The 23,150-nt window shown below is 35.4% G+C and overlaps 1 protein-coding gene across 1 annotated transcript in view; it reads left to right on the forward strand.

Moving 5' to 3' along the window:
- Positions 1-23,150, forward strand: part of LOC149804252 (serine/threonine/tyrosine-interacting protein A-like) — a 41,894-nt gene that overhangs the window by 12,248 nt on the left and 6,496 nt on the right. Inside the window, exons 4-9 of the mRNA XM_089938125.1 lie at positions 520-617; positions 4,584-4,644; positions 8,989-9,065; positions 9,437-9,487; positions 18,281-18,353; positions 21,516-21,579. Of these exons, the coding sequence (XP_089794251.1) occupies positions 520-617; positions 4,584-4,644; positions 8,989-9,065; positions 9,437-9,487; positions 18,281-18,353; positions 21,516-21,579 (424 nt within the window). The remainder of the gene's footprint in view (positions 1-519; positions 618-4,583; positions 4,645-8,988; positions 9,066-9,436; positions 9,488-18,280; positions 18,354-21,515; positions 21,580-23,150) is intronic.

Below are 23,150 nucleotides of genomic sequence, written 5' to 3' on the forward strand. Positions count from 1 at the left end.
TATTCATGGAATTGTATTAATTTGAGTGCATTACTTGTGTAAAGTTAAACTTGTAAATATTCAAGCAGAGAGAATTGAGTAGAATAATACTTCATTTTTTTTCTCTCACTTTTGTGAAATCAGCAGCTTGTTTTTATGATAGTTAAATTTTATATGATGCATGTATATGTTAAATGAAATTGGTAGAATAGGAGAGTCTTCTTACAAAACCATCATATTTCTTTGTTTAACTGTTCATTACTGTTGTATAGATTATTTAAAACTTATGCATGTTTACGTTGTTGGTGTTCACTTTAAAAATTGCCCGAGTATTTCATTTGAAAATATGCAGTAACACTGATAGAACTACTCCTCTCAGCTTTTTCCTTTTAATATATATTTGTTTAAAAATTACAGTTAATTATGAACAAGCTTGTTTTTAGCACAGTATTTTGATACAATAGATATAAAGATATTAATAATAACTTGAACAAGTCAAAGATATTTCATTTATAGAAAGGCTTACATTTTTTTTTCCAGCTGCAGTCTCTTCAACAAAATGGAATCTCTCATATTGTGTGCATCAGACAGACTATTGAAGCTCACTTTGTTCGACCAAATTTTCCAGATATGTTTGAGTAAGACTATGAAGAAACAATTTTTCTGCATGATATATGCATATACCATAAACTCTTATTTTATAATTTCTCTCTTCAGTCTATTAGATATTGCAGATATATTTTTAATACAGTGAAACTTGTTCTAATGGACAACTTTTTTGAGCATCCTTAATAGACTTGACTGCATGCAGTTTAGGGGTTCTATCTGTATCAACATGACAGAGACTAGATACTCATGCCGTGCATCAAACTTATTAGTCTATAATAGATGCAGGTCTTGTATGAAATCTCATTAGAGGTGAATTACAGATATGTACACAAAATTTAGGAGTTGTTCATTATCTTGTGCTTTTTAATTTACTATCATTACATTGGATATTTCAAGAGTTTTGCAAGGGCACTGAAATGGAGGTGACTGTTACTAGTATGAACATTCGGCCTTCTTTTTCAAAAAATTGTGTAATGTAAAGTGAGATCGCTGAAAAAGAAAAAGTCAGCAGGAGTGGACAACATCCCAGCAGAACTGATCCAAGCTGGTGGAGAAACAATGATCAGTGCCCTCAAAACATCTGCAACAAGATCTGGCAAACAGGATTATGGCCATCACCTTGGACCCAGTCACTGGTCATCACCCTCTCCAAGAAAGGCAACTTGCAACAGTGTCAAAACCACCGTACAATCAGTCTTATAGGCCATCCAAGCAAAGTTATGTTGAGGATACTGCTAAACAGACTAAAGCCACAGGCTGATAAGATCATTGCCAAGGGACAGGCAGGTTTCAGAGCAGGGTGCAGCACAACAGAGCAGATCTTCAACCTCAGGATATTGTGTGAGAAGTACCTCCAACACCAGCAAGATCTGTACCACATCTTAACGGATTTCAGGAAGGCATTTGACAGGGTAGGGCATGCAGCCTTGTGGGCGACCATGCGACTGTACAACATCAATGCCAACCTCATCACAGTAATAGAGCACCTCTATGACAAGGCCACCAGTGCAGTATACTTCAACGGCAGCATAGTGGACTGGTTTAGAATGACAGTCGGAGTCAGACAAGGCTGTCTGCTCTCTCCCACACTACTCAACATCTTTCTGGAGAGAATCATGGCTGACACACTTGAAAAGCATGAAGGGATAGTCAGCATTGGAGGCAGAACAGTTGCCAGCTTACGTTTTGCCTACGATATTGATGGACTAGCAGGAAATGAGCAAGAATTAGCTAGGTTAGTAGAGAGCCTCAACATCAGGGTCCAAGGTATGAAGCCAGAAACAGTCCACAGCTTCAAGTATTTGGGGGCAACTGTAAAAGATGAAGGATCAAAGCCTGAAGTACTCTCCCGGATTGCAAAGACAACAGTTGTGCTGACAAAACTGAAGCCCATCTGGAAGGACAAGAACATTGCACTCAGTTCAAAGGTCAGACTGATGCACTCACTGATCTCCATATTTCTCTACACCTGCAAATCATGGACCATAACAGCTGACTTAGAGGTCACAGAGATGAGATGTTTCTGAAAGATCCTCGGCGTCACATACAAAGACCACGTCGTCAATAAAATAAAATATGGCAAAGGATTATACGAGCCATGTGGCCTCATGAAGACCTCCTGATCACAGTGATAAAACATAAACTGCAGTGGTATGGGCACGTCTCACGATCATCAGGACTTGCCAAAACATTCCTGCAAGGTACTGTGCACAGAAGAAGAAAGAGAGGCAGGCAGAGAAAGAGGTGGGAAGATAACATTCGAGAGTGGACAAGCTTGACATTAAGCAACTCACTAAGAAAGATGGAAAATCACGAGGAATGGGATAAGCAGGTTGTTCGGTCTTGTGCGGTGCCCCAACAGTCTATCAAACTATGGGACTGATGATGAAAGTTTTAAGACCAATCAACTGATTTGAAACAGTTTCCACCATGAACAATTGTTAGGGGCAACAGTAGTAATTTGCTTTCGATCCAGTTCTTAAGAATGCATAAAAATATGAATATTTATCTTTATCAAATTCAGTGAAATGCAAAAAACAAATTATCAACTTGAGCTAAAGTACTGGAGATTTGGAAGTATTTTTTCTCATCCATAATTTAGCAATTATTACTGTATGTACCGTATATGTTGGGACACCATAAATTAATTTTAAAAGCAATTTTTTTGTGCACTGTATGTTCTGGGACACATCGGTCCTTTTTATTTCCTAAGTTGTGGGACACCTTTTAAATCATTTGAAAATTACATTTTGGAAAATGTACTCCAGCTGAAATTTTATGTTAAAAAATATAAAACTGTACTTGAGATAAAACTCTTTAATCCATTGCAGCAGCATCTCATCAACACAACCCTTCTCCTATACACGTATGATCCATTCTTTCGGTACATTAATATCTTTTAGCTTTCTCATACCGTGAACAATTGTTAGAGGCAACACATCACCTGAAGTGGAAACTGCACGGATTAAAGTCAGATTTTTTCAAATCTTCATCGATGTTGCTAATTCTCACACTTCTGAACCCCTATCATCAGTCCATCCAGGAATGCGATCAAAAGTACACTAGAATTTCATCCATGCAAATGATCATATTGTTGGCAAAATCATCTGCTTCTCTTCTGGCCTTCATAAATTCATCACATGATTTTATTTTCTCCAAATCTTCTGGTTGCTGCTGGGTCATCAGTGTCCTTGCACGAAGCACTAAATTGTGTCACTTTACAAATTGTTCCATTGTTTCAATTTATTTTCAAAATTCCCGTGAATACTGGTGAAAAGGAACCAAAGTTAGCTTCCATATCTCAGCCGTCTTTGTATATTCAACAATAAAAACGGCACACTTGAAAGAATGCATAGTCAGCTTCTGAGGTCAGCTTGCTTTGCAATAAATTAACCTTTTGTATTGATATCCTTAAAAACAACCCAGCTTCATTGTGTCCAAAGTCAGCTTTCAAGTTCGGCTTGCTTTGTAATAAAAATAACCTTTGTCTTTGATGTCCTGTTGGTAAGTTCAAAGAAGGAGTTTACTGCTCACTACCAGTTGTGTTTATTCACCACCCGTGATTCTGTGTGCTTGGCATCTGAAGTAATAATTAATACAAAGGAGTATTTATGTCTGCATGTTAATAGTAATGATACTTTTTTAACCCATGCTGGCAAAGAAATTGTCACTTGCACTCAAGTGAATGTGTTTTCAAATAATGATTTTTATTTGTGAGATACTCTCATACATTAGACCTGGATATAATTCAATCTTGATTATTTTGTACCTAATACCGGGTAATGCATGAATGACAGTTGTCTTCAAGATATGGGTTGATTATTTCCCTCTTGTTTGTGATTTTGTTGGATCCAGTTTTCAGTCGGATAACATATTCAAACCTTTGAGCATAACCACACACAATTTGTTTCTCAGTGTTCATATTAATGAATAACTTGGCATGTGTTATTGGACATAAGTGATACATGCTACATTATCGAAGCCTACACTACATATACAGATTTTGTGGATATATTTCATTCTTTAATGCTCATGTTGAAAAAAACGTGCAGTGCCCCCCACAAATGCAATACAAATTTATTTCATTTCTTAAGTCTTGGGACATATGACCTAGGTGAAAAAACGTTTCACCATAAGTTCTGGCACAGGGAAAAAATAATTATTTTATTGTGTCCCAACATATATTTTTATGTTAAATATGGTATATTGTTTGTCATCATGTTATTTGATAACAAATTAAGCAAATGATACAGTTTGTTCTTGCAAATATACATAAGTTTATTAGACTATGATTTCATTATGACATGATTGGGAACTCAGCACTTTAATGATCTATGCTAAATGTTAAGTTTAAAATGCAAGGTGTAAATTTTATGTCTTTGTTAATTTGACATTTTGAGGACTTATGAAGAGCTTTGAGGCCAAAATATGTTTGTATTTTGTTTAATCATCGAAGATCATCACATTGTTGCTTTTTATATTTTATTACTTCTTAGATACCTGGTTCTGGACGTAGCTGACACTGTGACAGAGAACATCATAAGGTATTTTCCTAAGGTAAATGTTCCGAATCTTATATACGTATAGGTGAAGTTTAAATTTTTGAAATATTGCTTTCCTGACTGTGTTTAGTTTTGTTTTTAGACCTAGTTTTAATTATAATCTGCAATTTTAAGTGTTGATTACAAAATGATTCCGTCTCTTTCTAGACAGTAACTTTGAAGCATAAATGTGTCCATTCTGTTTTTTGAAGCATGCCTTCATATGTTGTAAAAAAATTCTTTTTACAGATTTCTTTTCACATTTCACCTCAAAAGCTATTTTCTGTATTGATCAATAATTACTGCTTGAAATCATTGCCATTCCAGAGCACTTTTTGTTTTAACATCACTGTGGCAACCTTTTTTTTGTGTATTTAGTTGCATGTTCATTTGAATGTGGTTTATATAAAAACAGAACCTACACTCTGTTTGAAGTTCAGTCATGGGTTCCTCTGACCTAATTGTATTAAGGAGTTGGGCTAATTAATTATGCAGGGGCAAAGCTAATTGCATATTCAAGGAGTTATATGACCAGTGTCGGCCATTTATCTGAAGAAAATGCTGCCCTTCTTGACATTCTGACAGAGTGAATCAGGGTCAAAAGCAAGCCATTAGCAGCCTGTGATTTTACCTAGATCATACAAGTGTCTTGTTTGAACCACCACCATCCCCAGACTATGGAATTCTTGCATACTCAAAAGGTGTTTGGGACCAGAGGTTGTAATCCTGCACATCCATTTGGGTATATTTTATTTTAGTGTTACTGTCCATAATATTGTAGTTCAGGGTTCCTGCACAGGTCTGGAAATCTGGGAAAGGTCTGAAATTTAAAAATTGCTTTTCTAGGTCTTGAAAATTTTTGGAACAAATTTAAAAATTACTTTAAAGTCTTGAAAAAGTCTTAAAGTTTTGTTATTACAGAAACTGGTAACAAGACTGCTCATTTGTGTTTGCCAGAAATTTTAGTATAAAGATAAAATTTTGTAGTTTAGATTATGCATTTTCATCTTTTCACATTTTACTAGCAATTTTTAAGTATTTTTGCCTCATTTATGTCAACAAACTTCTCACATTGTTATAATTGGAAATTTTTACATTTTGTTCTGAAAAATGTCTGGGATATTTTTTTTTAAATTTATGGCAGGAACCCAGAACTATTAATATAATCTATTTTAATTTTGATGTTACTACACTCCATGATGCGCATGTATAGCCTAGATGGTCTGGACTAAGGGTTGAATACAGAGGCTGTCCATGTACAATCCAGGGGGTCTGGACTAAGGGATGAAAACACTGGCTGTCCATGCGCAACCCAGGGAGTCTGGTCTAAGGGATGAATAGAGTCTGTCCATGTACAACCCAACAACCCAGGGAGTCTGGACTAAGGGATAAATACACTGGCTGTCCATGTACAACCAAGGGGGTATGAACTAAGGGGTGAATATACAGGCTGTCTATGTACAATCCAGGGAGTCTGGACTAAGGGATGAATACAGTCTGTTCATGTACAACCCAATGACCCTGGGAGTCTGGACTAAGGGATGAATACACAGTCTGTCCATGTACAACCCAACAACCCTGGGAGTCTGGACTAAGGGCTGATTAAACAGGCTGTCTATGTACAACCCAGGGAGTCTGGACATACAGGACTTGCATCAGCAATGACTCTTAAGAAGTTCCATCAAAGTATCACAGTGTCTGTATTGGCAGATCTATCTTTCAATGTACAAAATACTTGCTCTTCTCCCCAGCTTTGAGGATCATCACATGATACAAAATCTGGTTCATACTTTCCATTGAAATTGATCAATTCCACCTGTTTCCAGTCCCATAGCATCCAGTACAACTTCTTTAGCTTTTTCTGCAGAAGGGTCAGCTCCCTTTTCTGACAATACCTGTCCAAAAATTCCATTTTGCCAGCCATAGAAGACATTTTACTTCATTGATTGTCATCCCTCTTTCTCACAGTCTTGCGTATATTCAGGTTTGGTTAGATCAGCATCCACTTTCTCTCACAAAGAGAATGGAATTCAACTGGCTGGCTGTTCTGCTGGTTTTACAGATTCATCTAAGTGAATATTGGTGATTTTTTTAGCTTTCCAACTCCTGCATAATAACTCCTGTATTTTTCTGAATGAAGGTCACAATAGTGCCAACTTAAGGAATGCTGAGTGAAATTGCTGTTTCTTTTCCTAACAGTGGAATTCCTGTCTTCTTTGCAAGTACTTGTATGGAATTTTCCAAGCAGCATGAGCACTTTGTTGCTTCATGTGTGAATAACTGTTTTTCACCCTTATGACATACATTTGATTCCATTTTTTCTCATTAGATTTTCCAATATGCTTTTATGAATTATGTTGTAACAATGTATATGTGTCTATTTATTAGAATACTCACAATTTATCCTTATACAAGGCAGTCCACTTGCTCTTTGTTCATACATCATTGCTGTGATCTACCATGGTGGAAGTCTTTGGTTTGTATATTCCTTTTCTGACTATCTTCATTTTTTTATACTTTAGCAAAAGGACTGATGTTATGACATGTTTTGCATATTTTCTCTATGCTGGACATTTTTTATCTTTGCCCCACTTATAACAGGTCTCGTCTTTTTTTTTATTACTCTTTTTTTCCTATTTCTTTCCATCTTGTTTGACTCCATGAACATCACTGCATAGTGTACTGTTGATTGAAAATCTTGTCTTTCTGCAGTTTAAGAAACTGTAACTACTTTTAGTTGCTTCAGCAAAAGGAGATTTCCTATTTTCTAGAAAATTGCATCTTAAGTTGTGCAACTTGCACTTTTCATTGAATTGGTCTCTGATGATACGTTCATATTTTTATCTGCAAATTTACAAGTGTCAGCTTTTTGTTTCATTCAAGTAACAAACTGATCAACTTGTTCAGAATCCTCTTGCTTCATCTGACTAAAATGCTTACTGTCAGTAAGTCTATTTTGTAACTAGAAATAGTTAAAAAGGCATCTTCCAATATTCCATTTATCCCAGTGCAGTTTCCATCACAAGCAAATTCTGGATTGCCATCAGTTTGTGTTGTTGCCATTTTCCTCACAATAAATATTTATGGGTTGAAATGAATATCCTCATTGCCTGTTTATAGTGTTTTTATTGCTGATAATCTTTTGTAACCAGGATTTAACCATTGCTTTAAATCACTTATTTAATCAGATCATCACCATTTTCAGGAATTTCCTAAGGGAGGTTACTCTTACATACCTATTGTAATGCATACAAAGGAACAGTCTTTACAGAAATGCACTTCTGTATCAGATAGGCCAGAAAAGTACCCTTCAAGAGCAGTTAGCCAATTATCATTTTCCTTTGGATCAAAGCCATCCCTTGTTTACTTGCAAACATTTGAAAGTAGCACATTGAGTTGATTGTTGATCCCTACATTTTAATTTACATGGAAGCCCAGAGGAAGAACGTTAATATGAAACTTATCTCCCTTTATCTTTGCTTTGAGTCAGTAATAATTAATCTGCATTGTTAGAAGTTTTGTTTAGCTATGTATTGAAGGAATGTGGAACAAGCCATGATATAGCCTGACATGAAAGACTTATCTGTTTGAACTTTGAGTGGAGTATATATCAGGGCCTAGACCACTCACAAAATAGAAATTGTTTGACCTTTGAGTGGAGTATTTATCAAAGCCTGGACTAGTCCCAAAATAGAAATTGTATGACCTTTGATTGGAGTATTTATAAGGTCCTGGACCACCCACAAAATACAAATTGTTTGACCATTGAGTGGTGTATTTATAAGGGCCTGGACCACTCACAAAATAGAAATTGTTTGCATTCATCTTGCTTGCAGGGTCTGTAAAAATTTTCTTATTGCTGGACTAGGTCTTGACAGGTTGTTCTTGTCAATCTACTTGAATCTGATTTTGGAATCCCAAACAAAGCGTTCTTGTAGCCACTGGGCTCTTGGCACAAAATTGAGAGGCCACTGGCCTCTAGGCACAATATTTGATGGTCCTTGTGTTCTATGTTGATAGGTTGGCCGCCGGGCCGTAGGTGCAAGATTTAATGAGCCTTGCATTCTATGTTGTTCAGGTTGGCCACTGGGCTCTGGGTACAAGATTTAATGAGCCCTGTGTTCTGTGTTGATCAGGTTGGCCACTGGGCTGTAGGTGCAAGATTTGATGGGCCTTGTGTTCTGTGTTGATCAGGTTGGCCACTGGGCCTTACTTGCAAGATTTAATGGGCCTTGTGTTCTATGTTGATCAGGTTGGCCACTGGGCTGTAGGTACAGTATTTATTGGGCCTTGTGTTCTGTGTTGATCAGGTTGTTTTCCACATACATTTCTGAAGTGTACATTTCTCTTTTTATCTCAGGTGCGAGACTTTGTTGATAAAGCAATCAAAAGTGGAGGAAAAGTGTTGATCCATGGAAATGCAGGGATATCTAGAAGGTAAGAACAAGTCAGACCTGTTTGAAGTGACAGCGTACATACAAGGAACAAATGAGATAAGCCAGATCATATTAGAAAAACAGCTTTCACTCTAGTGTTGTGTTGAAAATGCAGTCGGTGCACAGAGAGAGTGAGAGAGAGGCTGGTTTTAGTTTGCTTTTTAATACTAATAATTACTGGTGGAACATTATGAAAATCCGTTTAAATCTGTTTATTCTTCACCTTTTCTTAACAATCAATCAGTTGAATGCAAAGTATGATTTATTTGTGTTTTCATTATTTTATTTTCAGATTGCTTAATTAAATATAATATATATTATGATAGTGTATTGTGTAGTTGATAATAATTTTGTGTGTATTTTGCTATTCAGTGGTGCCCTGATGATAGCATATGTCATGGAAAAGCATGGATTGTCCTATAAGTAAGTTCTTTCTGTTATTGTCAACATTTATCCATGTATATTAACATTTATCTCTGTATTTTAAAATGTATCCATGTATATTAAAATTTATCTGTGTATTTTAAAATTTATCCATGTATATTAACATTTATCTGTGTATATTATCTTTTTTTCCTTACTTTGTAGATATATTGTTCATTTATTTGTCTGTGCATCTGTCCATAAAGTGCTTATTTCCTTATCCCAGCCTGCACCAAATGAGAAAGAGGGGTCATAGTTACACCTCTCCCTCAATAACCCACGCACTAAGGGTCCAAAAACATAGACTGCACTATAACCAAGGGCACGAGTTACCAAGGGAGCTCTAAAAAATCCTCTAGACATCCAGAGAACCACGGGGTTGGGGGTGGGACTGGGCTGTTCAATGACTGAATCCTTGTTTTACAGTTGCGTCGAGAATAATTGTCAAAATAAAGTGCTTTTTCCAATGAAGTTGTTTGTTATTCTGTATAAATTACATTTATTTTCAAAATGTCAAACATCTGAAAGATTGATAATATGATTCCAACTGGTTTCAACAACCAACATGGTGTGCAAAAACATTCATCTATTACATCACGGCTTTTTGTTTTGTTGATCAGTCTGGTTCCAGAAGTGTTAAGAATAATATTTTCCGAAAAAAGGATCTTCCAGGCAGGAAACCAGACTAACTGTTGATACACTACCAAACAAGATTCCTTTTTTTAAAAAAACTCAACATTTCTTGAGACCAATGTCTACATAGAATTTTTTTTTAATTGTTCAATTAGTAAAATATTAATGATGTGATTCCACTGCAAGTAACAGTGAAACTTCTTATCTTCCTTGAGGATAGCTCTACGTGCGAATTCAGAAATTCTCTGAAACTCGTTTTCCCCCACAATTGTCTGTATCTGTGAAACAAAGCTCTTTATTTTATGAAGTACTCATTTTGCTTGGTTGCCTTGCTCTCTTTAATGAGTAGGTTAGTTTAAGTAGTTTAAGTAGATTGCTTACACAATAACACTTATAACAGTGTGTGATTGACCGACTGAAATGAGTTATGCGACATACGACCATGGCCACTGGTTCTTAAGCAATGTAGGATTTGTATGCCTTTTAACTTTTTTTGTTAATTCCACCTCCTTTGATTCAAAAGACATAATTAACATGATAATAGAAAAGGAGGCCTGCTTTTTATTTAGTGCAACAATACAACAAATGCTTCTGCTAGTCCGATATCAAAACATGGTTGGCACTCTGTTAGGTTCTCGGAGAAACGCTCACGGACATAGCTGTTATGGTAGATTGACACGTTTTATGTTTAATTACACAAGGACACATTGCACTTATGGTGATTACACTTAAAAGGAACTAAATGATAGAACTAGAACACAAATTTCAGTTAATAAAAAAATATTGAATTGGTATTTATTTATTAAAGTACTGCCACCACTAGGTGTAAGTGACATTTTCATTGATCGAAATTTCTTGAATATTGTTAATTACAGTGTACTAAGAATGTCATTTGGAAAGAAAATGTTTTCGCCGATAAAACGAGTGATATATCAAAGTTCTGTTGCCAACTTTGATCATGATTTTCTTTAAGTTCAACAAATAGGGATCGGTTTTGGGGTATTTTATGATTTAAAAATAGAATCCATGCCTGTCCCTGTGTTAAAAATGGGTTCGCGAGTTATCAAGGGAGTGGTGTAACATGATGTTTCAAAATGATGGATAGATGATGACAAAAGTTTCAGATCTTGGAAGAAGCAGGGTGGGTGATAGTGATGAATGGGTTGCTAAAGTCACATTTTCATAGGTTATGCATGACCTTGCTGGAATATGAGCTCAGGGAGGGTGAAGATAATTAATAGAATACAAAGATAACACTGAAAGATTCAGACTCTGGATGAAGTCGAAGGGTATGTATGTAAATGATGGAATATTTGCAGTGGCTTCCATCACTACTTCATATTTATATATTTAAAATGTTTAAAACTATGTCATTTGTGTTTCTCAACCAAAACTTGTGTATTCAAGCATGATGGAATGACTTGAGATATGAAACACAAAATGCTGGATATCATCCCACCACAACCTAGGTTATGGTTCTATTTGGGGTGAGGGAGTGTAGTCTGTTTCATACATAGGTGAAATGAAACACCTTCATAACAAGACGTTCATAATCTTGTAGATTTTTCTCCATCATCTGATATATAGATGGCAGGCATGAAATCTGAAATAATATGCTGTTGAAGATGTTCCGATATATACATGGCATGCATGAAATATGCAGCTATATACTATTGAAGATAATCTGATATATGCATGGCATGCATGAAATATGTAGCTATATACTATTGAAGATAATCTGATATATACATGGCATGCATGAAATATGCAGCTATATACCATTGAAGATAATCCGATATATACATGGCATGCATGAAATATGTAGCTATATACCACTGAAGATAATCTGATATATACATGGCATGCATGAAATATGCAGCTATATTCTATTGAAGATAATCCAATATATACATGGCATGCATGAAATATGCAGCTATATACCATTGAAGATAATCTAATATATACATGGCATGCATGAAATATGTAGCTATATACCACTGAAGATAATCTGATACATACATGGCATGCATGAAATATGTAGCTATATACTACTGAAGATAATCTGATATATACATGGTATGCATGAAATATGTAGCTATATACCACTGAAGATAATCTGATATATACATGGCATGCATGAAATATGTAGCTATATACTATTGAAGATAATCTGATATATACATGGCATGCATGAAATATGTAGCTATATACTATTGAAGATAATCCGATATATACATGGCATGCATGAAATATGTAGCTATATTCTATTGAAGATAATCCGATATATACATGGCATGCATGAAATATGTAGCTTAATACCATTGAAGATAATCTGATATATACATGTCATGCATGAAATATGCAGCTATATACTATTGAAGATAATCCAATATATACATGGCATGCATGAAATATGCAGCTATATTCTATTGAAGATAATCTGATATATACATGCCATTCATGAAATATGCAGCTATATATTATTGAAGATAATCTGATATATACATGGCATGCATGAAATATGCAGCTATATACCATTGAAGATAATCTGATATATACATGGCATGCATGAAATATGCAGCTATATACCATTGAAGATAATCTGATATATACATGGCATGCATGAAATATGCAGCTATATACTATTGAAGATAATCTGATATATACCTGGCAGGCATGAAATATGTAGCTATATACTACTGAAGATGCTCTGATGGTTTTGTGGAATTGAGATAAAATGTCAGGTAGTTACATTGTACATGCAGTGGATTCCGGTTAATTGGGACACATTGGGACCAGAACAATCAGGCCCAATTAAGTGGCTGCCCCAATTATGCAAAGTAAGTACACAAAGGTAAAAATATACTGTGCATGATACAAAGTCTTTAAATTTTTATGATTCTCGTGTCCAATGGTTGCACCAAGGATGTAGTGTTGGGAGGCAACAATTCCAGATGGATGTTTTTCAAACAGTCTAAATGAGGGTGTGCTGCACAGTTGTCAAGTAACAGCAAAATATTTCTTGAATTCCGTTGTAGTTCCACGTCCCAACTCATTAACCATGTGCTTTCTTGAATTTAATGTCATGCCTAGATTTCCACTGAGACATTGTGACCCAGCTTTTTAGCTAACTCCTCTGCCTTACTTTTCATCTTTGGACCACTGACATGTACACCTCGTCCAGTTACAATAGAGTACCACTGATTTAGGGCCTCTTCAGCATCTGGATCCTTGCCTTCACAGTTCCATTTTTGGGTTGTTCCATGATGTCCTTCACGTAAAACCCATTCCACTCTCAGTTTATTTTGCTGTTGTATCACACATGCAGTTGTAGACTTTGGCTCTCCAGTTATCTCCGTCAGTTGGCGATGACTTTTGTTAGGCGGCTGGCATTTAATTTGGTCGAGTAAGGCAATTTTGTTTGCCAATGTCAAATCTTTCCATGCCATCTTGGAAAGGGTCTGATATTTTCCAGGTAAAAGTGCGTTACTGATTGAAACAGCAATGAACACAGTAATGGCTACCATGCCACTGCAGTAACGACCATCATGCAACACACCACAAGCATGCCATCTATCAGTTCCTGTCCCGATTAAGCAGCATGTTGTACCAAATATGCAAAGCAAATTCTGCTTACTTTTTTGATCTGTTTTTATTCTTTAAGATTTGTCCCAAATAAGCGGCTGCCCCAATTAACCAGTGGCCCAATTAACTGGATTCTACATGCGGGAGGTTGTGGGTTCGATCCCCGGCCGAGTCATACCAAAGACTTACAAAAATGGTACTAACAGCTGCTTCGCTTGGTGCTCAGCATTAAGTGGTTAGTGTTAGGACTGGTCGGCCCGGTGTCAGGATAATGTGACTGGGTGGGACATCATTCTACATGTCTGCGGCATGATGCCCCAGTGCTAGACATCACTATAAACTGCCACATTGCAGACATCGTAGCGATATGACTGGAAAATTGTTAAAGCTACGTTAAAAATCCAAATCACATCACATCACAACTGGATTCTACTGTATATGTAACATATTTTTGAAACAGTTAAAGTTTTTCCAGAGGTCAAATTTTTTACTTTATTTTATTTTGAATTGAGATGTGAAAATTACTACATATTCAGCATTGTACATATTTGTCAAGCTCACTTTAGTCAGAAGCAAGACATTGCACTTTTCTGATATTGGCTGCAGCAATGGTGGCAGTGTTGTCACAATACTTTGTTACACTTTTGGTTAACATTTTTCATTTGCATATATTTTCTAAAACCCATGATGGATTTTCTTCATAGCTTGGATGAATTATTATAAAGCTAAGACTGTTCATCCAGCCACATGCTTGTTCATCCCTTCAGACTTTGAAGTGTAGGTCACATCTTACAGCAATGTTTTGAATCTGGGCTCAATATCTATATCTGGGCTTTCTTGTTAGAAATAATGGAGCAAGATGTATCATTGATGAAATAGCATCTTTTCTAGAATTTATAATTTAGGGGGTATTTCACTTCTCCATTTGAGAAAAGAGCAATTTTCTGAACATGGCTGGGATTTATCCAAGTAAACAAAGGTAGAGCTTGCAAATATTATGTTCTTTTTTTTGGTGTATTTTGCATATTTTATCTTACAGGTATGGTCCTTCATCCATTGTGCATTCTCTGTTCATCTTGTATTGTATGTAGTCTGCTGTCTAATCAGAATTGCTATTTCAACTTCGTGACCAGTTTGCACTTGATTTTACAGGAAGCATTCAGGCATTAAGGTCTTTCTTTTTTGGTTCAGTGGATGCCAGTCTTCTAATTTAGCTACCATTGCATAAAAAAATGGTCAAACTTGACTAAAAGCATCCTGCATGAAGGTCTATGTTGTTTAAATGATGCAAATCTACAGTCAGAAATGGCCAGCATATCTAAAAGAAAATAGAGACACTTTAAACAGTATCGCCAAAAAAAATCTACAGAAGCAAATTTGTCAGAAAGCATCCTGGCATGAAGGTCTTTCGGATTCATTCAGTTAATTCTGATCTGCCATCACATATGGCCATCATTACTTAAAAAAGATGACCTTAAAACAAATTCTCAAAAACAACTATAATTTTACCATGTTTTACAAGAAGTATCCTGGCATAGATGACTTTCAAGTTTTACAAATGATGCTGTTATACCATCAAGTACGGCCACATTTAATAAAAGTAGAAAAACATAAAAATTACTTCTCAAAAAGCACTCAACAGAATTTGCACAAATTTTCCAGAAGTGTCCTGGTCAGAAAACATTTAAAATTTTTTCAAATGATGCCGATCTACCATTAGATATGGTAATCATGACTAAATATTGACAAAAGACTTTAAATGATTTATTCTCCAAACCCATTTATAAGAACCTTGATGGCTTTCAATTTGATACAGTGATGTCAATCTAACACCATATATGGCCATCGTTGATAAAAAATAGAAAACCTTAAATGACTTCTCAACAACTGCTTGAGTGAATTTAACAGCAAACATTCTGTTATGATGATCTTTCAGATTAGCTTATTTGATCCTAATCTGATATCAAATATTGTCCTTGGTACTTTAAATTGATTTTAAATGACCACCTCCAAAACCAATAAGCCAAATTTTACAAAATTAAACAAAAGCATCCTGGCAAAATGGCTTTGAGATTTTTACAAATGATGCCAATCTGGCTTAGATATGGCCACAATTACTATGACTAAAAAAAGCTATAAAAATAAATTCTAAAAAACATAACAAAACTCTGCAAAATTTAACAGAAAATGTCATGACAGGAAGGTCTTTTATGATTATTCAAATGATGCAGAACTCATTTAATATGGCCACTGTTACAAAAAATAGAAATAAACTTGACCAAATGCCTACAAAGTATGCCAGTTCACCATTAGATATGACCACCATTACTAAAAATGGAAAACCTAATAACTGACTGCTCAAAAACTGCTGAATAGAATTTAACAAATCTGACAGAGAGCATCTTGACATTGAGAGTTTTCAGTATGATGCAGATGATGCCAATCTGCAGTCATATATATGTAGTTGCCATTACTAAAAACTGAAAACCTTTGTACAACTTTCTCTAAACTCACTCAGGATAAATTGACCAAATTTTATAGAAAGTATCCTGACATAAAGACCTTTCAGATATCCACCATCAATATATGGCCACCATGCCTGAAAATAAAAGTAAAAACTTTAAATGACTTCTTAGAAACTGCTTAGTGGAATTTGACAAAAATTGTAGAAAGTAATAGGCATTAAGAGATTTTAATTTTTTTATTTTATAAATGAAGCAGTCATCATTAAATAATTGCAACTGTTACTAAATAAAGGGGAAATCCTTTTAATGACTTTTTCAAAACCACAATACAGAAAGTGTCCTAGCTTGAAGTCCTTTCTTATTCATTGAAATGATGTCAATCCACCATCAAATATGGCCACCATTACTAAAAATAGAAAAATATTTACACAGCTATATCTAAAAATGATGCTGAACAGAATTTGATTGATTGTAACAGAAAGTGTCTTGACACAAGGGCTTTTCAATATTTGACAACTGATGTTGATGTGTGGATGAAGGTATAAAACTTGACAGACCTTGATTGAAATATTTGTTTTCTTTAAATAAAAATTTGCCTAAGTTTTGTAACAGCTAATTGGGCATAATTTTAGATTAATTTGACAATACTCTGTATTTTCCATAACTTAAGGGCTAAAACAGTCATGACATATTGGTCAGCGATTTAGTGTGTAGACAAGTTTTATTGTAATTTGAAAATTTGGTGGGTCCCTTTCAGATTCTTTTGTCTTCATCATTGTTTGCATAAAATCCACCATGCAGTTTTGTGTCACACTAGCAGGTGTTGACATACAGGTTAAAAATTCATGGTCATAATATTCGGAAGTATTATTATAAACGTTTTCTTGAATGTTGCAATAGTATATGTTTGACAAGTCCAATGTACATGTTTTTCTCATAAAGACTTGTACAAGTTTTTCTAAGTTCCATGTATGGCAGTAGCATAATGTGACAAGTCTATTGTGCAAATCAAAGAGATTTGCAGTCCATTGCAGACTTTTTTGATTGACATATCAACAACATCTCCAAAACAAACAAGGAAAGACATTGACATATTTGTGTCTGTTCCTTAAGGAATAGATGAATGAATAGCTAGTAATTTTTTTAATTGAGTCATATTGCACCCTTTGTCCATTTCTGTACCCATATAAGTAATTATAAATTAAACTTGTGTGCAGATCACAGTACAGAATAAACATGCAGATTAATGCATGAAAACTGTGTTCAGTTTCGAACGTATTAATATGATGTATATGTATTTAAAATGATCTTTTAGTTGTATGACCCAAAACAGTCAGTTATTCAGCATATTTCATTGGAAGAATCACATCCCTTGTGTGAGTAAGGAATGTGATTAAAATAAATAGCTTTATGCAGTTAATAGACATTACATATGTTAATTTATTTCTTTGGGATTCTCTGGCTCTCATTATTTTTATCCCAGGTTGCTTGGAGAATTCAAAAACTTTGTTGTAACATGATCTCCTGGCTTCTCTACTACCCAGTGTTAAATTAAGTTTAGAAAATGGCTTTTTTTGGCTCATGTGTCTCTGCCAAAATGAATGCCATTCATTCCTATGTAATAGTTAATATACTTTGGTAATGAGAATATTTGTTTCTTAGCTTTGACTAGCAATATTAGAGTGATCACTGGTGAAAAAAATAAATTCCCAAAGCCCATATTTATTCAGCACTCATCATTTCAGCAGTTTCCATTATCAAATCAGCTTTGTTTCAAAAGATAACTTATTGCTTGGTATCTTAGCCTATTTTTGGAGTAAATACGTAAAAATGTGATGAATTCTCACAAATAAAGTAATTAAAAGACAGTTGATTTGTTATGTCAGCTGGGAGACCATGAATTTGACCAGTTGTATGGGAGACGTGGAAATTCCACTGCGGTGACCAATATGGGACTTGAACCAAGGACCTACTGCTTCTGCTTGTGGCTGTTAGGCTATGCTTCCTCTTATTTCTTAGCTTATCTTTCCCTTTTCAAATGAGCAGTAACTAGGAGGTTTTTTGGAATGTTGGGGTTACAGTAAAGAATAGTTTAAATAATCTTTTGCAGAGAGGCCTACAGCTATGTTCAGCAGAGGAGGTTTTGTGTAAACCCTAATGAAGGATTTGCTCAGCAGCTAATGGTAAGAACCTCAATCTTTCCATTTCAGATATACATGCATTGTTCTTACACTTCAGATGTAATTGATTGTGTAAACCAATTTTATTCGTAAGTGTTGTGAACATCCCGATCTCTCCACATTGACACCCCCCCATCTCTCCACCATTTAGACACACCCATCTCTCAACCACATGGAAACCACCATCTCTCCACCATTTGGACAGTCCCATCTCTCCACCACTTGGACACCCCCATCTCTCCACCATATGGAAACCCCCATCTCTCCACCATTTGGACAGCCCCATCCCATATGGAAACCCCCATCTCTCCACCATTTGGACAGCCCCATCTCTCCACCATTTGGAAACCCCCATCTCTCCACCATTTGGACAGCCCCATCTCTCCACCATTTAGACACACCCATCTCTCAACCACATGGAAACCCCCATCTCTCCACCATTTGGACAGCCCCATCTCTCCACCACTTGGACATCCCCATCTCTCCACCATATGGAAACCCCCATCTCTCCACCATTTGGACAGCCCCATCTCTCCACCATTTGGAAACCCCCATCTCTCCACTATTTGGACAGCCCCATCTCTCCACCATTTGGACAGCCCCATCTCTCCACCATTTGGACAGCCCAATCTCTCCACCATTTGGAAACCTGCATCTCTCCACCATTTAACTCACAAGAACACTTTATGCAGGTATATTGCATACTATTAAGAAAAGCCAGTGAGAATATGGAGTCTTGTGTTCATCATGTATGTGTACAGTGTCTTTTAATATCTTGATTTAATTGATTTTACAAATAATATTCAGAGGATATTTACATATTACATACAGTACTTCCTACACACATACACAAACAATGAGACTTGCAGCTTTCTGTTTTAAAATTGATTCTGTTATAAAAATGAAAAATGAATAATTCTTGAGTGTCATGCTCGTCCATTTTTTGTGAAAGAAAGACAAAGTCAATAAAATCTATGAATGTTGCCATGGAGTTTTAGTGGTTAGAGTGCTGGACTCTCAAGAGATCAAAAAGTTTATGAATTTGCACACTTGAAAAGCAGTGGTGCATGAGAACTAATTAGTTAAAAAAAACACGTATAAAAAATGCACTCTGCACAGTATAAATTTTTATTTAACTGTTAAGATAAATGGGACAAGAGTCAAAAAGAAAGGATACTTATTTAACCAAAATACCTGTGTCAGTTTGAAAGCATGCAGAATGATGTAGGTTAATATAAGAGGGTGTTTAAAAACCCAACTAATTATTTAGAAACAGAAAACTTGTTTCCTTGAGAGCTTCTGCACTTGATGTTCATTCTTCACCTTTGCACATGCACAAACTTTGGTCCCTTTGTGATAGGTGAGATTATAATTAAGCATATTAAAATCAGTCTAATCAAGAGAATTTTTACTATCACCATTTATATCTCTTTAATTCAAAATGGAAATGTATTATCATCCTTGTTGTATTATGTATCAAATGAGTAAAAGGTCAATGTGACCATCAATATGTATTACTTCAAAAAAGGACTTTTAAATGACAAAATTACTTTCAATTCTCCCAGAACATGTGCAGTTTAAAATTAAGTCATGTAGTCATAAGTCAGTTAAACAATTAAATACAAAATATGAAGTTCCAAAACATTAACTTTAGAAAATGTTAGGTCATCTTAAGAAGCATAAGTGGCGTATGCCTAAGTGATCAAAATATGAAACGATATGTTTCAAAACAAAGCCAGCAAATATCCAGTTTTTGACAATAGTTGCTCTATTAATGGAAAAGGCCCTGAAATTTAAAACTTTGGTTGTATTTATGTTAACCAATATGCAAAACACCCCACGCAACATGGTCAAGTCTATACACTCTACAATGAAAGGCATCAGTTGATCTTTGTAAAAGTGTGGTTAATTTCTCACTGATAATCTTTTGAGGTACACAAGAGGTATTCATTTTGCTTTCTTTCCACTAAATGAACCAGAATATTGTATCTATAGTAACTTAATTGGACATGCATGATATATGAAACCACTAAAAGTCTGTTGGACTTAGTGCACATTCAGCTCTGACAGTAAACATGAAAACACCATATTAGAAATTTAAGTTGCTGATTGCTCATGATCAAGCCTATATTCCACAGTATAGATCCATCCTTGACACATGCTTCTTTATGAAGAAAACTGTTCTGTGGCTTTTTTTTTTTGTATCAGCATATTTAAAAATTAGTTATCTACAGAATCAGATTCTAATTTAAGTAGTAGGTGTCCCAAAGACAAATCTGCATAAGAACTAAAATTCCATGAATAAAATATTTTGTCTTTATTTTTCTCAGTAACAAATAGGATATTAAAGTCTCATCAGTTTTTTTTTCTCTTAAATTTTACTTGGTATTATGAACCAATAAAAGCCAGCCAACTCCAAATATATTATATCTTCACCCATTTCTAGACTGGTTTCCATTCTTCTATATAATTAGTACTATGAGTTCAATAAGAGGAGTGCTGTGCTAGAATCACCTTAAGATGATCAAAATATGTGACCATTCTGCAGAGGAAGTTGGTTTACAGAGGGGCCAAATTATCAGAATTTCACTGTAGAAACTTTATTATAGGATTAATTCCATCACATTATAGTCAGATCCATTTTCATCTGCTTCAATCGCTGGTATTATTTCTTTTAACTCCTTGTCATCTAATTCTTAAAAAAAAACTCAGAAGAAAATTGCAGTGAAAAATCACTGTAATCTGCCATTTTGCACGACTATGTAGCAGACAAACGCCAAATTGTAAACTATGCATTTCAATCAAAGAATGTTTGAAAAAGTATAAAAAGGGTATAATTTATATTTATTTGCTGAATAAAAAATTTAAAAGATGAAACAGTCCTTTCACAATGACATGTCTGCAGTGTTTGTTTATATTGCAAACAGTACAAAAACCGAAAGTAGTCCCAGAATTTATTGATGTGTAAAAAATTCCAGATCAGTATCAAGTGACCGTTTACAGCCAATCATATTGTGGAAAATCCGTTTCATTGATAAAAAATTGGAATTATAATAATGTGATTCTTGTCAGAGAAATAATAAAGTATCTAATATTACATTTGTTTTCATGTAAAATAAAGTAAAAGAAATACCTGTTCTAATGACCTGTTATCATATATTCCAGGAGTATGAACCCATGTACAAAGCAAGGATGTGCCAGGGTTTGGTCCAGTTCTGTGGAAATGTTGGTCAGTGCTATTTTTAGCTGATAGATATGAACCAGAAGAGCTTATGCAGTGGCCTTTCATTTAATGTACCAGTTTTAATGTACCATTTATTGTGCTAGTTTTAATGTACCATTTAATGTACATTAGCACCAGTTTCCTCTCCTTACTCCACCTAAGCTATTGGGAGGATTGTCATCAAAATTTACACACACAATTCAACCCAAGGTCCTATTTGGAAGTGGTGCCCCCTTGATATCCAGTATGGTGAACATTATAGCCATTTTTGAAATCTTGTTATCACTACTTCTTCCATACTGACATGTGGTGATTGCTGAAAGGCTTATTACTATGTATGGCTGGCTTTTAACGGTGCCATTCTGACATGGCTGTCATGGTGGCCATTTTTAAAATCTTGTTATCTCTAATCCTTCTGAACAGATGATGGTATTGCTATAGGGTTTTCATAAAAAGATGTCTATTTGGGCTTATATAAAAATGTTGCTGATCTAGCTTCCAATATGGTCATGACTGGGCCTCCTGAAAATCTTGTTATTGCCATGACACAGACCTGCCAACCCTCATGATTTTGGCATGAATTTCACGACTCAAGATAGTGATTCGTGGATTCACGCCGCATGCCCAAAAAATCACAAATTTCCAAATTCTTAGTCAGCTTAAATTATGAATAAAATACATTTTAGCCCGCTAAGTGCAAGTCAAAATAGCAGCAGTGGTTACTCATACCCATAACGGTCCTGTGTTGCTAGTCACGATGTTAGTGTAACTATATTAAATTGTTATAGTTTGCCCTGTAGCAAGCATTGCAAAGTATATGATCAATTTTTAGAACAGAAGTTTTACAAATACTCGTGAAGAAAACCGGGGCACAACTGTGTTTTTTTAAAATGGCACATGTACATATTTGTACTGAACCTTTTTTTTAAAAACAAACACCAAATGAAGACAGCTTTTTCAAGTGTAGGAATATTTTAGATATTGAAAGATTAACATGTATCGTAATTTGCTTTAGTTCATATTTGTCCTCACATGCGCTGACACCACTAATCATTAATCGGTCCCGTGACTTGAACCCATGCAGACAGAGGTGAGAAGGCAGTGATACGTAGCGGTGAGTGCTTTAGTCCACATGGCCACTCGGGACCCCCCTGTGGGCATGTGGCAGAATGATGTGAAAAAGCACACAGCTTGCAAAAAGCACAGATATTGGAAAAATGAAGAGCTCCCAGCATATTTCAGCTCTGGAGTACTTTAAGCCACCAACTCATATCCTGCTGAAGCTTTCTTTGTGAGTTTTCTTGTTGAATTTAACTGCCTTTCTCAGTTTGAGATCAGCAGCAGTGACAGTGAATGAGTATTTCCAATTGTGAGGAAAAATAAGACAAACTTGAATGCTTCTTTAGGTGCTGAAAAATTGCAACAATTTTAGTCACCAAGATTTAACAGCAGGCAAGAAGCCTGAACTGTTTTGAAAACAGATTTACCATAGCCCACTCGAAGAAGTTCAAGTCTACCACAGCATCATATGACAAATAGTGTGAATTTGTTGTATATCAGTAAATTTGGCTGCAAAT

The sequence above is a fragment of the Sinohyriopsis cumingii genome, chromosome 2, assembly GCF_028554795.1.
Source record: "Sinohyriopsis cumingii isolate HCF-2022 chromosome 2, ASM2855479v2, whole genome shotgun sequence".
In the NCBI taxonomy this organism is placed as follows: Eukaryota; Metazoa; Mollusca; class Bivalvia; order Unionida; family Unionidae; genus Sinohyriopsis; species Sinohyriopsis cumingii.